General features: G+C 45.2%; 2 protein-coding genes across 2 annotated transcripts; one reads left to right on the forward strand and one right to left on the reverse strand.

Annotated features, from left to right (window-relative positions):
• Positions 1-9,088, forward strand: KLHL36 (kelch like family member 36). Its single transcript, XM_035120943.3, has 5 exons — positions 1-134; positions 2,640-2,721; positions 4,039-5,112; positions 6,272-6,429; positions 7,567-9,088. The coding sequence occupies exons 2-5, from the start codon at positions 2,659-2,661 to the stop codon at positions 8,120-8,122; spliced, it is 1,851 nt and encodes a 616-aa protein (XP_034976834.2). The 5' UTR covers positions 1-134; positions 2,640-2,658; the 3' UTR covers positions 8,123-9,088.
• A 2,761-nt stretch (positions 9,089-11,849) lies between these two features.
• Positions 11,850-14,352, reverse strand: LOC118087213 (NKAP-like protein). Its single transcript, XM_035119656.3, has one exon. It carries the CDS (start codon positions 13,857-13,859, stop codon positions 12,483-12,485), a length of 1,377 nt encoding a protein of 458 aa, XP_034975547.3. The 5' UTR covers positions 13,860-14,352; the 3' UTR covers positions 11,850-12,482.
• Between the last annotated feature and the right edge of the window lie 1,325 nt (positions 14,353-15,677).

Raw genomic sequence — 15,677 nt, forward strand, 5'->3', positions numbered from 1 at the left:
CTTTCAATCTGGGCAACAGTTCCTGGATGATTTAAAAGAAAGAGAGAGAGAGGGAGACATGGCTGCGAGAGGAAGAGGCGAGCAATGTAGCCTTTTCTGCGGCTGCGAGAGCAGCAGCGCTCCTGAGCCCTGCGGTAAGAGCAGCAGCAGGGCCCTCGGCGCCTCCTTGGGGAGATGCTCGGGGCGAAGCATGATGGGAAACTCCCGCTGCCCTCGAGCCCCTGAGCCCAGCAGCAAACCCGCCTCACCATCAGCTGCCTCCCCCTACCCCGTGATGCTAATTGACTCTCAGCGTGGTTGGGCAGATTTGGGGTGACGAAAGAGCTTTGGAAGCGTGGTGGAAAGTTTGTGTGTGTGTGTGTATATATGTCTCTCTCTGTGTGTGTGTGTGAAGGCCGATTCCCATTGGCTGTTTTCTGGGCAGGATATTCGTGTTGCAATCCCTTCCTGAGCACATTTAAGATTGATGTTTTGTTTTCCCCACCCACATGCTTACTGCTGGGTTAATCCCCCCCCTCTTTCTTTACCCATTGGAGTTTCTGAATTTGAATCCCCCTTTCTGCCTCTTTCACCAACTTCCTTTCCCCATTTTCCTTTGGCTTTGCAGCACAGGCTCAGGTTTAGGACAAGCCAGGAGAACCCACTATTCCCTCCCCCTTTTCTGAAAGGGTCAGATCAATCAACTTTGTTAACTGTGCCTGTTTACATTATGAGAGCAACCCCTATTGATCATAGCTGTCAAGTTTTCCCTTTTCTCGCGAGGAAGCCTATTCAGCATAAGGGAATTTCCCTTAAAAAAAGGGAGAATTTGACAGCTATGATTGATATCAGAGGGACTTAGTCCCAAGTAAACAGGTCTGGGACTGCACTGTTAATTTCACAACCTAAAAGCAAACTAACACATTAGTTAAGTGAAAATGCCATCCTTAACTGCCTAGAATGCCAAAATATTTGTTAAGGACATTTTCTTTTACATGTTTTGGTTTCAAATCTCCTTTTTATGCCTCTAAGGGCAATCCTAACTTCCCTCTTCCCATTTTTAAGGCTTCAGTCCTATATGCAGTTACCTAGAAGGAAATCACATAGAACTGGGCTTGCTTGTTAATAGTGCAGTCCTATACTGTATGTGTACTCAGAAGTAAGTATTAAGTTCAATTTACTCTGTGTTAAGTGGCTACAGAATTGGATAAAGGATTGCAACACACACACACACACACACACACACACACACACAGAGAGAGAGAGAGAGAGAGAGAGAGAGAGAGAGAGAGATAAAGTCAGGATACATGACCCATTATTCCCCTTTTCTTCTTTAACCTCACAACAACCCTGTTATGTAGGTTAGAATGAGAGAGAGAGAGAGAGAGAGAGAGAGAGAGAGAGAGAGAGAGAGAGAGACTGCTCCAAGTCACTCAATGAAATTTAGTTGAGGGACAGTTGGTTGCCTCAGATTGGACTGCACAGTCCTCTTGAGATTAGACTTCAGTGCAATTATTATTTTTTAAAAAATAGTATAAATTGGTTTAATTTTTAAGTGGAAAAAACTATTATTATTATTATTATTTTAAATGTGCTTCATATGTTCCAGTTTACTCATTGCCCTCTTCTCCCAAACTGATATCTTGGTTAAGCTCTTATTACATGACTTATGCAAAAACAAGACTCACTGTGTTCAATGCTGTTTATTCCTATAAACAGCACTGGATTGCAGTCTTAATCTATAGCTAATTCTGTGTGTGTGTGTGTGTGTGTGTGTGTGTGTAGATCTCTGGCCCCTGCTAAATTTATTCTCCTTAAAATTGTATTACTCTCATTAAAAAATTCTATCTGTGCTTGTGGAAAGGCTGTGCCAAAATTCCAAGGAATGATGTCTTACCTTGGGCTGAATACACCCTCCTCTCTGGCAGTTGAAATATTCTGCAAGGGGGGAAATGAATTGCCTGCCAAATAATGGCTGCCTTGGAAGGTGGTGGGCTGTCCTTGGTTAAAGGATTTTAAGCAGAGGCTCGATTGCTATCTATTGCAGATGCTATAGCAGCATATTTCTTGAATCAGCAAGTGGATGGACTAGCTGGCCTTTGTGGTTCTTTCTAACTTTATGATGGGGAAACCTTTCGAGAGCCTCCTGAGTGTGGCTAACCTGTCAATGAAACCTATGAGACTTTTGGTACAATCCTATGTGTAGGATGCTACCAACTGCATAGCAAAGGACCATAGCATTGCACTATAAATTGATTAAGCTGTAGTCCTAACCTTGCAAAACTTTTCATATCCTTAAAAACAATTTCATTTTCACTTCTTGCACTGAAGAGGATGCCTTTTTAAGATGGCATTTGCAGCCTGCAGTTTTAAACAATATTATCTGTTTAAAATACAACATTGGAGGTAAATTTTTATCTGATTAAAAAGTGTTTCTTTATTCAATGGAGGTTTCAATGCTATACCCCCACCCACTATTGGGATTCCGTGTGGCCTCAGCCCCAAAAAGGGTTTCCCACTCCTGATCTAAGCAACTGACTAAAGTTAAAACTTAAACTCGTTGACTGTATTCCAGGACCCCGTGATTAGAGTTCATCTTGCTTTCTCTTTCAAAGGTGACTGGGTTGTTAATTAGTTTTTTTTGTTTTCCACACTCATAGGATTGCAAGAAGCTGCACAATGATGGAAGGAACAAGACAAGCAAAGATTTCTCGCCCACACAAGATAAGCGAATCCTCAAAGGTCTGTTACTTTTTGCACATATTGCTTGTTACGTTGGCAGACTGGAACTTCTCCCATGGATATGGGAGACTTGCATTTCTCTGTTTAATACCCCAGAATTAACGCCCATTTTACATGTGGAATGTAGTGTTTTTCTCCTGTTTTCCACATGCGCTGATTTATTCGCAAGTCTCTTGCCCAAGAAAAAGAAACAGGTTGCTTTTAGAAGTTGCTTTCTTCCAAAAATGTCTAACCCTAGATCATAGTTCTGTTGTCTGATGAGGAGACCACTGTCTCTTAGGAAGCTGCTATATATTGAGTCAGGCCATTCATCCATCTAGCTTACTGCAGTTATTACTGGCTGGCAGCAGCTCTCCAGGATTTCAGACAGGGTGCTCTCCCAGCCCTACTTGGAGATGCCACGGACATTCTGCCTGGAAAGCAGGTGCTCCCCTTCTGAACTAAGACCCTTCCCAAGAGACATAGGAAGCTGCCATATTGGTCAAACCATTGGTCCGTGTGCAGAGTTTTCTCCCAGTGTAGAGAGCCAGTGTGGTGTAGTGGTTAAGAGCGGTAGACTCGTAATCTGGGGAACCGGGTTCGCGTCTCCGCTCCTCCACATGCAGCTGCTGGGTGACCTTGGGCTAGTCACACTTCTCTGAAGACTCTCAGCCCCACTCACCTCACAGAGTGTTTGTTGTGGGGGAGGAAGGGAAAAGGAGATTGTTAGCTGCTTTGAGACTCCTTCGGGTAGTGATAAAGCGGGATATCAAATCCAAAGTCGTCGTCTTCTTCTTCTTCTTCTTCTTCTTCTTCTTCTTCTTCTTCTTCTTCTTCTTCTTCTTCTTCTTCTTCTTCTTCTTCTTCTTCTTCCCAGTTCTACCTGGAGAAGCTGGGTATTGAACCAGGGACTATCTGCATGCATAGCATCCACTCTGAGATGTAGCTCTCCTGAACTGCCTAGGAGAGGGGCAACGGCCAACCTGTGACTCCAGGGCTTTGTGTGACCCTCTGCCTAATTCCAGGCATATACCAAGAAGGTGGCGGGGAGTTAAGATCAACACTATCCAGCATTTTCTCTCTCCTAAGATTACCATACTGTATTTGCTTTCTCTCCTTCCTCCCTCTCGATTCTCCCATAAGAAAGAGAAGGAAGGGTGGTGGTCTTCTTAAGAGATAAACAGAGAGAGTGTGAGGTCGCTCTTGAACCACTCCCTGTGCTGCCATATTGCTTCCAAAAGATTACCTCCGAGGGAACGTGGCCCTCTGCCAGATAAATTAATAGAGTTATTACCCCTCAGGTGAATAGCAATTTGACACCCATTCTCTTCCTTTCAGGTATACAAATGGGTTGACCACTCCAGCCTAGTTCTTCAGAGCTTGAACGAACAGAGGCAACGGGGCCTTTTCTGTGACGTCGTTCTGGTTGCGGACGAGCAGAGGGTCCCCGCCCATCGGAACATTTTAGCGGTCTGCAGTGACTATTTCAACTCAATGTTCACCATTGGGATGCGGGAAGCCTACCAGAAAGAGGTGGAGCTCTTCGGAGCATCCTATGTTGGCCTCAAAGCCATCGTGGACTTCCTGTATGGGAGTGAGCTCTCCCTCGATGGTGGCAACATCGATTACATTTTGGAAACTGCCCACCTGCTGCAGATCTGGAAGGTGGTTGACTTCTGTTGCGAGTACCTGGAGAACGAGGTCAACGAGGAGAACTACTTGTACCTGCAGGAGCTGGCCTCTCTCTACAACCTCAGGCGCCTGGACTTGTACATCGATTCCTTCATCTTGAGGAACTTTGGCACGCTGTCTTTCACGCCACACTTCCTGCAGAACATTTCCATCCAGAAGCTGTGCCAGTACCTGGGCAGTGACAACGTCCAGCAGGAATGTGAGCACGACTTGCTGCAGGCTGCCTTGCAGTGGCTGACGCAGTACCCAGAGAGGGAGAGGGAGGCCTACCCCATCTTGGAAAACATCCATTTCCCCTTGATACCAAAGAGCGACCTGCTGCACCGCGTCAAGCCGGCCGTCTGCTCTCTCCTCTCAAAAGAAACCAACTGCGAGACTTTCGTCGAAGAAGCGGTCCACTACCACAACAATGTCGCGGCTCAGCCGGTCCTTCAGAACAAGCGGACCGCTCTCCGCACGAGTGAAGAAAAGCTCCTCTTTGTCGGCGGGGAGGTGTCGGAAAATTGCTTGGAGCTGAGTGACGACACCTGCTTCCTGGACACCAAAACGGGGCAGTGGGTGAGGGAAACACCGCTCCCTGCCCCGCGAAGCCATCACTGCGTTGCAGTGCTCGGAGGGTTCATCTTCATTGCCGGAGGAAGCTTTTCACGTGACAATGGCGGGGATGCCGCCTCCAATCTTCTATATAGGTATGACCCTCGGTGTAACCACTGGATAAAGGTGAGGCTTCAGCTGCAATGGGCACATATACGTTCTTGTAAAATGTTATGCTTTTAGCAGAAGGTAAAGACTTCTGTCCTTAAAAGACGAAAACCAAGGAGTGCAGCCATCTGTGTAGCAATGCTTATGCTGTGAACTGAGGAATCTGGTTTCCATATTGCAATATATCATGCCCCTTCAGATTCAATGGAGGTGGGGGAGCAGTTTCTTAGCATTCATGCTGATGCATAGAAGACTGAGAAAATGAGGCAGTGTTCTCTAAGAAAAGTCAGAAATTGGGACAAGGGGTGGTGTTGGAGCTTTGATAGGCAGAGAGTGCATTGTATGGCTTGTGAGTCTGGCTAGAGGGAGACTGTTGCAAGCACATGGACAGAGATGTTTGTAGAGTAAGAAAATAACAAAGCAGTTTATTATAGGAAGTACGTAAGTTGAAGAGCTTGGGAGGCTCTGAGTACTGAAAAGATTGTGTTCTCTCTCCTAGTTTATTCAAAGTACTAAACCACAAAATAAAAAATTATATTTCAAAATGAAGCAAAACTTACATTGTATATTAAATTAAAATAGCTTCTTTCTAGAGTTTCTCAGTACAAAATACTGAATAAATTCATCAAAGCTTTTTTAAAAAAAATTAATAGCAAGTGTCAAATTCCTCCTCCTCGGTGGTTCCAACAGTCTCTCCCCTGTAGCAAGTCACTTCTATTTTACTAACTCCTTGATTTCCTGTTCTCATCAAGAGAGACGTTCGAGCGAGGAGGGGGTTTGGGTGCTTCTCTGTAAATGGATTGAATTAATCAGGCTTCCTGAAGATATCTTTCTTCTGATATGGTTAAAATAGCCTAATCTAGACACAACCAGCTCCGTTACCGTGCATTGTTGTGAGCCAATCTGTTTTCTAGACTATTGTCTGGCCATCAGAAATATATTTGGCTGTAAGATAATTTAGAATATGCAGGAAATGATAAAAAATAAATTTAAGGAACCACAGAAAGAGGAGGAAGTCGAGTATTGAAATGTTAAAATGACTGTAAAACTATTGAAATGAATATAACTGAAAATCATAAATTAAAAAAAGATACGTACGTACATACATACATACATACATACGTGTGTGTGTGTATGACTATTCAGATATGTTGTGGGGCTTCCTTTTCTTTCACAGCTTGCTTCCATGAGGCAGCGGCGTGTAGACTTCTACCTGGCTGCCATCAAAGACATGCTAGTGGCTGTCGGCGGAAGGAACGAAAATGGAGCACTTTCATCTGTTGAGATCTACAGCCCGGAGAAAGATGCATGGACCTATGTAGCAGGCTTGCCAAGGTAACCTGGATCAGGATCTGGAGACAGTCATTCACACTGGGGTGTATGTGAACCTCAGGTCTGGGGTCCAGATCTGGCCCTCCAAGCCTCTGTATCGATCCTCCCCAAGCCATGACCCTGCTTTGCAATTGTCAAGTATGTGTATAGTGTATGTGTGTTTCACTTCTTGCCATGGCCACTAGTGGCAGTTGAGCCCTGGAAGGCTTTCCAGAAGGGAATGGGGTCTCAGGCTGAAGATTATCCCCTACCCTTGTTTTATTTTGGCTTTCACCCAATCCAGCACCCTCTGTATGTTCTTGGGGTGTAACTGCCATCCTTCCTGGCTGCTGGTCATGTTGGCTGGGGCTGATGGAAGTTGGGAGTCCAACAAAGTACCAGGTTGGGGAAGGCTGTTTTATGTTGCAAAAAGAACAATGCGAGTTTCCTGGAAAAAGTTGCAAAATTAAGTGGTTTGCTTGTTGCCTCTTACTCTTTGTGGTGGCAATTCAAAGGAAAAGCTGTAAGGATCCTCAGACTGTCCAGGGGCAAAGCGGAATTTGATCTATTGGCTTGCAGAACCAGGAGTCATGGCAGTGGAGTCTAGCAGAGACTGGGACACTGAATCGGGCCCACGTGGGAGGCCACGGCACACAGGAGAAGCAGAGCTTTTCATCTGTATTTCCTCAAACAAAGGGGGCATTGCATAGGGGTTGTGGACAGTAGGCAGAGGCTCAGAAAGCCTCAGGTCAACTCCAGCCCCCCTAAAGGGCAAGTTGCTCACTAGGAGCTCTACTTGGTGCTGAGAGCCAGGAACCTAGGAGAGGCGCATGGGAGGCAGAGGTTGAAAAGACTTCACTTCACCTCCAGCCTTCATAGGAGCAAGTGGGTCACTAGGAGCTCTCCTTGGTGCTGGAAGCAAATGTCCTGGCTTTCTGCACTGTGCGGGCCCCTATTCAGGACCAGAACACCATTAGTGTTGTATCCTGTAGGCTATTATTACCACTTCTCCCACCACTATTACTATTATGATAACAGTACTTCAAAGTTTAGTGGGATTTCTAAAATATTCATCTTGTTTGAAAGGGCTTCCTTCTGGACCCTGAAGGGAACCCCACAACTGATGATATCTTTCCTCCTCCCCCTTTCTTTCTGTCCTAGGTTTACTTATGGCCATGCTGGCGCAGCCCATAATGATTTGGTTTATATATCAGGAGGCCACGATTACCAAATCGGTCCCTATCGCAAAAATCTGCTCTGCTATGATTATCGCACCGACGTGTGGGAAGAGAAGAGACCGATGATCACTGCCCGCGGCTGGCACAGCATGTGCACCTTGGAGGATGACATTTACTCCATTGGCGGCAGTGACGATTACCTCGAAACGATGACCCGCTTTGACATTTTGGCTGTGGAGTCTTACAGCCCACAGTGCAATCAGTGGACGAGAGTGGCACCCTTGCTGCAAGCCAACAGTGAATCTGGAGTGGCCATGTGGGAAGGCAAGATCTACATCCTTGGTGGCTATAGTTGGGAAGACACTATCTTCTCCAGAACCGTCCAGGTGTACAACAAAGAGAAGAACAAGTGGCAAAAAGGAACTGATCTTCCAAAAGCAATTGCTGGGGTTTCTGCTTGTGTGTGCGCGTTAAAACCAAGATCAGAAGATAAGAAGAAAAGGCCAAAAATGAAACGGCATCAGAATCAAGGGAGATGACAAACTTTTGGACAGTTCAGCCATGGAGAAAGAATGTGTAACAAACCTCTAATCATATTTTATATAACCTTGTAAACGTCTTTGGAAACTTCCATAAAACTACAACAAAGGGTTCCTCCCACCCTCTTGTCTGTTGGACTGGGTGATTTCCGATGATGAAATATCTTCATGGTTCCAGGAAAGGCAGTTTAATGTTAATGCCATATTGTTCTTGGGACTGTCATGTCATTGTAGAACAAAATCCATTAGAAGGAATGGTAAAATGTATGTAAAAAATGGCCGTTGGGAACATCTGTTTTGAAATCAAAGGAAGGAGGAGCTGAGAGAAAAGCAGGTTGTCCTTAAAAAAAACTGGAACGGTAATTCAGAGTTGTCTTTCAATTCTCACTCATCCAATGTAGCTACAAGTTGGGAGGTATGCCTTTAATTATGGGCAATATGTGTGTTCCCTATTCAGATAGAACTGTGAGGAAAGCATCTGAAGTGAGAGCGAAGTGAGGGTTACGTGTGTTTAAAAATTCAGGTGTGCCGAGTATTAAAGGCTGCATTTGTTAAAGTCTCCCAAACTTGAATGGGACATTGTTCTGGAGTAGCTTATTGGTATATTCCAGCAACTGGGTCGGTTACCTGAAACAAGGAAACATTGCTTTTGTCTGCTGCTGTATTGAGGCCCTTGTTACTTGTGTTTGGCTTGAATGGTCCATCTGTGTCCATCGGCCAGTATGTTTATTTTATACAAATGTACTACTGTATAATTTTATAAGAACTTAAATGCTGCCAGTTGGATGGAGTCTCAATGACAATGGTGGGGATTCCCCCTTCCCACTCCAGACAATGAAAGTTTGTTTTCTAAGAGTTTTTGAAACCTTTTGTATCATTTTTTTAAATGAGACACATTTTTGCTAATACCTAGCCTGTAACTTGTTACCTGGTGTGTTAATTACTCTTAAAGCTTCCGATGCATAATTATAGTCCTGTCATTTCTGTTTGGGAGTGTATCACACTGGGGCTTTCCCAGGAGGTGTGGATAACTTTGTAGTGAAATCTTGCCTTGGAAAAACTAATGACACACCTTTGCATTGTCAGGTGGCTACCATTCTTCTAAAACAAGACCAGTTTGCTAGCCTAACCGAAAGGCGAATGCGCTATCAAATACCTTTCTAAGTAACGGTACTTTCACAAGTCATAATTATTTATGAACATATGCAGAGCCTGCTGGATCAGGCCATCATCCCTTCTAGTCCAGCATCCTGTTCTCATAGTGGCCAACCAGATGCCTATGGGAAACCTGCAAGCAGGACCGTACCACAAGAGCATTGTCCCCTCCTGCAGCTTTCAGCAACTGGTATTCAGAAACATTATTGCCTACAGCCTACATTGAGGCAGAGCAGAGCCATCACGCCTAGCAGCCTTCAGTAGCCTTGCCTTCCATAAATGTGTTCATTCCACTTCCAAAGTTATATAGGTTATATACTATATTACTGCCTCCTGTGGCAGTAAGTTCCATAGTTTAACTATGTGCTCCGAGGAGAAGCACTTCCTTTTATCTGTCCTGAATCTCCCAACCATAGCTGCCAAGTTATCCCTTTTTTAAAGGGATTTTCCCTTATGCTGAATAGGCTTCCTCGCGAGAAAAGGGAAAACTTGGCAGCTATGCTCCCAACATTGGATCCCTATGAGTTCTAGTGTTAGGACAGAGGGAGAAAACCTTTTCTCCATCCACTTTTTTTGAGCCCATCCAGAGTCAATGTCTATACCTTAAGTACTGCCAGTTTTGCCTCCTTTTGCAATAGCCTCTGCCATAGGTAAATCTGTATCACTCAATTTGCTAATAGGGCTAGTCACATTCTCAGCCCCAGGAATCCCCCCATCCCCGATGGTTTATGCACATAACTCAGTTACAGCTGCCTAATTTTTTTTAATCCATTATGGGAACCAAGATTGGCATTCCAGCTGCTGATGGGAATGAGAGGCATGGAAAAACTGTCGTTGGAGTGATAGAGCCTTGGGGAACCAATCAAAGGGAGCTTCTGTGAGAGTTGTAGTAAGGAACAAATCTGAAACCCAGCTTGTTTTTCCTTCATTGTCAGATGTCATATCCCTGCTCCTTTAAAAAGGAGGACTTTGCCACTGCAGAACTGCTTAACTCTACAGCCAAACTCAACCAGCCCCCAGAGTTGTGGGATATCTTTTTGTCATCACCAGTAATGTCTGATGGTCATGGGGCATGATTCAAAGACCTGTCCATGACATGCACAGGATATCGTTTTAATCACTGCCAAATTTGGGTGATGTGCTAATAGAGCTGATTCCTGTACCTATATAGTTCAACATGTCTACTTCACCCAGGGTTGGGAATCAAGATGGGTAGGGTTTTTCCCATGGCTGCTGAACAATAAATTGAATGGCTGAAGTATTTACTTGTTAAGGAAAAGATGAAGAACCAAGACCATTTAGATCAGGGGTAAGTTATCTCTGACCTACAGACATAATTAGAGCTGTGAGGCATCTGCAATGGGCTCGGAAGGCCAACATGGCTCAGCTGAAAGAGGTTTGCAGGCACCTGATTGAGGATGTCTGCAAAGCCCTGTGCAAAGTGCTCCATGAGACCCGATTATCCATCAGGTCTGATGGAGTGCTTTAAAAGGCCATTGCAGGCTATGCATTTCCCTGAACAGTTTGCTTTCAACCATGGGGGCAAAAAAGTATTGCCTGATACCAGGTGATTTATAGGTGTGCAGTCCTGCCCACCTGTGAAATTTGGCCTGCAGGGTGGGCGTAGCAGATAAGTATCAAGCCTGTTGGGCAGATCCAGTTGCCCCTCCCCCACTTGCTCCATATGCTGTGGGATCCCATCAGTGTGGCCAGCGGTCAGGAAGGGAGTTGTAGTCTGAACATCTGGAGGTTCCCAGGTTTCCATTTCTGAGTTAAGGGATTTATTCCTGTTTTTCAGACCTGGAAGGGCTACGTACTTGGAAGGAGCGACTGAAAATAAATATAAAGCATAACTTAGTGCTTCTGATTTTCTAAAGATGTGTTCACCCCATGAAAAAGCTTCATTTTAAAAATAAAAAAAATAAGGAATTCTGTCATTACAAGACATACCAAGGTATCTGTAGGACAGAGAGAAATAGCTGATAACTAATTCATGTACTAGAATGAGTTTAATATAGCTGGAGCTGAATATGTTTATAAACCATGGACGCGGGTGGCGCTGTGGGTTAAACCACAGAGCCTAGGGCTTGACAATCAGAAGGTCGGCGGTTCGAATCCCCACGACGAGGTGAGCTCCTGTTGCTCGGGCCCAGCTCCTGCCAACCTAGCAGTTCGAAAGCACGTCAAAGTGCAAGTAGATAAATAGGGAAGGTAAACGGCGTTTCCGTGCAAAGCTCTGGTTCGCCAGAAGCAGCTTTGTCATGCTGGCCACATGACCTGGAAGCTGTATGCCGGCTCCCTCGGCCTATAACGCGAGATGAGCGCTGCAACCCGAGTCGGTCACGACTGGACCTAATGGTCAGGGGTCCCTTTACCTTTACTGTATCTAGTGTAAACACTAAACATGGACTGGCTCTGATTTCCCCACTTTCCATTTGAGTATGTTTTAATTCTACAAGTTTGTGAATTGGGAATTCAGACAGAAAACCACTTCCAAAGAGGTGGTTATACCATGCAGTCATAAATTTTAAATCCATTGCCCTTTGAAGATGACACGCATGTCAACACTGCATCAGAAGAGGCCTGCCAGATCAGACCAAAGGTTTATGTTTTGTGAGCATAACAGAAAAACAGGAATGTTTACAAGGTGAAAAAGAAGCTGGAGCTGGCCTAACTTTTACCAAAAATTACAAGTATATTTAGTGTTTTCCCTTGGAACTGAAATTAGGAGGGTAGGGGTGGGCAGGTGTTTGAATTTTCAGGGGGTAGCAGTGAGAGGAAGATCACTTTGATCCACTCTCTGTGGCTCAAACCCAACATTCTGTTAGCAAAGGATTTAAAACAAAGCCAAGTTTCAGTTACATAAGTCTTGGTTTACTGCTCAGAATTTTACAAAGTGTTTTTGAACCCACCAACTGGCACAATATATTGGATCCCTAGCAATATTTTGGGAAGGTTTGCAAGAGAGCGTGCCTTGTTTCATTTAGACCATTGTCCGCCTGCTGCTGGCAACACCATGCAGCAAATTGGCGAAGCAGGGCTGTACACATATACCTGTCAATGTTCTTATTTGATACACACAAACCATTTTCTGAAGTTCAACCCAGAGTATACCCTGCAAGTAGGGCTGTGATGCTGGACACCCGTTTGCAGATCGCTGTTAACAGGTGTCACTTGTCAATATACACAAAAAGAAGCATCCAGTTCATTTGTCATCTTTGCCCTGGGTTTTCCTGTGGACCATCTCTCGGAAGCTTGCCAGAATCTTGTTCTCCCTCTTCCGCCTCTCCTCCTGGTTGAAAGATGCCAGGGCCCTCTTTTCATCTGCACTGTAGATCTGGTTCTCCTTCCGCAGGCGCACAGCTTCCATTCTCCGGTGCCTGCTGCCGCTCATCACGTAGCCAGACTTCTCAAATGACGCAATCTCTTCGCTGGTTAGACCAATCTCACCTCTCCTAGGGATGCGTTTCCCAGCTTTTACATACTCGGCCATGGCAGCACCTTCGCCGGGGAGCAAAGCATGTCCATAGTTCAATGGTCGATCCTCTTGAGAGGCATGGGTAATGGGAGCTTCTGGTCCTATGAGATCCACCCCATCTGCATTTCTTAATCTCTCAGTCCAGAGATCAGCCTCTTGCTGTTGGTCACTATCGGAATCTTCGCTGTTGCTGCTCAACTCCCTGCTTTTCTTACTCTTTCTTTTCTTAGACTTCTTTTTCCTATGCTTCTTTTTCTTCTTCTTGGCTTTCTTTCCCCCCTCCTCATGTGAAGCAGCCTTTCTCCTCCTCTTCTTTTTTTTCTTCCTCTCCTCTTCTGAGCTGGAACCAGAGGAGCTGCTCTTTTTAGATGCACCACCCTCGCCTTCTGCAGGGGTATGCTCATCAGAGTCCCAGTCAGGAACTTTGGGCGAGAACCCCCAAACTTCAGGTGCTCCAAGCTCACCTATTCTCTCTCTCTCGTTTAGTCGCCTCTGCCTCAGCGACTCTTCCTGCTCCTTGCCGTAGTGTTCGTGGCCTGGCCGGGGCCCGAAGGAGTGAGGGGGCCCGGGGCGCTGACGAAACCCGCCGCTGCTGTCGCGATTGAGGGACCGGGACCGGGACCGGGCGCGAGAACTCTTGCAGCGGCTGGACCTGGGCGGGGACGGGCTGGTTGAGCTGCCGCTCCGCTGCCGCCGCGAGGGCGGCGTCTCCGCTGGGCTCCGCGAGCGGGACATGGGCGCCATGGCCGTGGCGGAAGTGCCTCCGCTGCGTCGAGGGGCGGAAGCGGCGCCTCCGGCTTGCCGTTTGCACACCTTTATTAATGGAGAAGGAGCCTTTCCTCGGGAGGGTCGCCCCCCCTTTCGCCTTCTCTTCCCCCTAGTCCTCCATAAAAAAGAGAGGAATCCACCGAGGGGGCGAACAATCCATTGCAACACAGCTTGGCCCCACCCACAAATTAGTGTTTTTAATACATTTCTCACTAAAATTGTTTTTGGGGAGTTCCCTTTCATAAAGCCAGCCAGGCTGTCTCTGTTGCTAATTGCACCGTTCTGGGGAGGCCTAGCCCCTGTTTTCTTTCCGAATCCTTTGTAGCTGGAGCACATGACATGTCAATTTAGGCACCCTGTACCACACCCGCTTTCTAACAAGCATTTAATGTTTTTCACCTGGAACAAGACATATAACTTAAAATAAATGGGTTTCCCTCCCCTAACTTATCTTCCCACTCATGCCAGGATTTGACTGGTAATAACTCTGCCCCCCCCATGGGGAGTTGTGTTAGTTTGGTGCAGTAAACACAAAACACTGCAATAATAATGTAAACATCCTGACTGCCTTGATATTTGCTTCTGATCAATGAAGTTTCAGTTTCCCTAACTGAACAGGTAGCATGGGAGTTTCATTTGGCAGGATGCTGCAGTGGTGAGAGCGCTTTCAACAAGTACTGTTTCTTCTGTAGGTTGCACCCTTCTGGAGAACTTGAAATAATAATAATAATAATAATAATAATAATAATAATAATAATAATAATAATAATATTTATACCCCGCCCTCCCCAGTCAAAACCGGGCTCAGGGCGGCTAACACCAATAAAATTACAATAAGACATATAAAAAAGAAAACAAAATACAGATTAAAATACAATATTAAAATTTAAAATGCAGCCTCATTTTAAGTAGTCCATGAATCCAAACCAAGAGGGAGGAAAACACAGGGGTCAGACTGAATTCAACCCAAAGGCCAGGCGGAACTGCTCTGTCTTGCAGGCCCTGCGGAAAGATGACAAATCCCGCAGGGCCCTGATCTCATGTGAAAGAGCGTTCCACCAAGTTGGGGCCAATTCTGAAAAGGCCCTGGCTGATCTGTGCTTTATAAACTGCAGGTTTGACTACTGTTAAATACTCCCTCTGGTGCTTCCCTTGAAGACTTTTGGGAGGTTTTACCCAGTAGTGCAGGGGTTCCCAAAAGGTGGTGTTTGAGCAGCATTCATGTGGTCTGCAGTGCCATTGGGTATCTGGGTTTGAGGCCAAAGATGGGAGATGGCTCATCCATTGTAGTAAAAGATTCATGTTGCTTTTTAATTGTATATTCATTGCTTTTCTTACTTATGTTGTATTGTACAGTATTGTTTTACAGTTTGAATTTTATTTAATTCAAATTGCCATATAATAAAGGGCAATATATAAGAAATAAAAGAAGCAGTTAAAATACAATTAAAAATCATACAGCACAATACAATTACTCAAACAGGAGAAAAATAATTATGTGGTCTGCCAAGACTTTCAGCTATTTTCATATGGTCTGTGGGGGAAATGGTTTGGGAGGCACTGATCTTCTACCAAATGCAGCCATATCTTCCCTACTATGAGGAAGACAAAAGAACTTGGGGACCTCTTTCTTAAGCTACACAGTTGCTCTGAGAATGGGGAGCTTGAACTGAAAAGAGTTCAGGGAGGTATGGAGCCTAATACCAAGCTGCTACCCTCTCATCTGAGTCAACAGAATGGGTCTCCACTACAACCAGTGGATGCATCCATGTATACTTCCTCCGTGAAGCCTAGTGTATGATTCTGCCTCTCATTTTAACAACCCTGTGAAAGAGTGGGTGGCTCAAGATCAACAAGTATATTTCATGGCAAGTGGGAATTTGAACCCAGGTTTCCCTTCACCCACACTGGTTAACACGGTAGCCTGCCTGCAGCACAGAATCAGTAGAACAATGGTTGCTTTTACAGCAAATTTTTGAGGAATTGCAATACATGTGACCCCCCCCCCCCAATTACAAACCAGTTCCCTCCAAACGCATTGGACATTTATAGAACTGGGACCCATAAATCTGCCGCCTGCTGCAACTGTTGGATTAGTTTTGTTTCGGTTGTGTGTATATATATTATTATAATTGAAGATATAATTGCAAGATA

The sequence above is a fragment of the Zootoca vivipara genome, chromosome 6, assembly GCF_965207765.1.
Source record: "Zootoca vivipara chromosome 6, rZooViv2.hap1.1, whole genome shotgun sequence".
Taxonomy (NCBI): domain Eukaryota; kingdom Metazoa; phylum Chordata; class Lepidosauria; order Squamata; family Lacertidae; genus Zootoca; species Zootoca vivipara.

Excerpts from the sequence above, each read along its gene's own strand:
- KLHL36 (XM_035120943.3), top strand. The coding sequence starts at position 2,659 with ATGATGGAAGGAACAAGACAAGCAAAGATTTCTCGCCCACACAAGATA. Across the intron at positions 2,722-4,038 it reads AGATAAGCGAATCCTCAAAG|GTATACAAATGGGTTGACCA; the intron begins GTCTGTTACTTT and ends TCTTCCTTTCAG. Across the intron at positions 6,430-7,566 it reads TATGTAGCAGGCTTGCCAAG|GTTTACTTATGGCCATGCTG; the intron begins GTAACCTGGATC and ends TTTCTGTCCTAG.
- LOC118087213 (XM_035119656.3), bottom strand. The coding sequence starts at position 13,859 with ATGTGCTCCAGCTACAAAGGATTCGGAAAGAAAACAGGGGCTAGGCCT.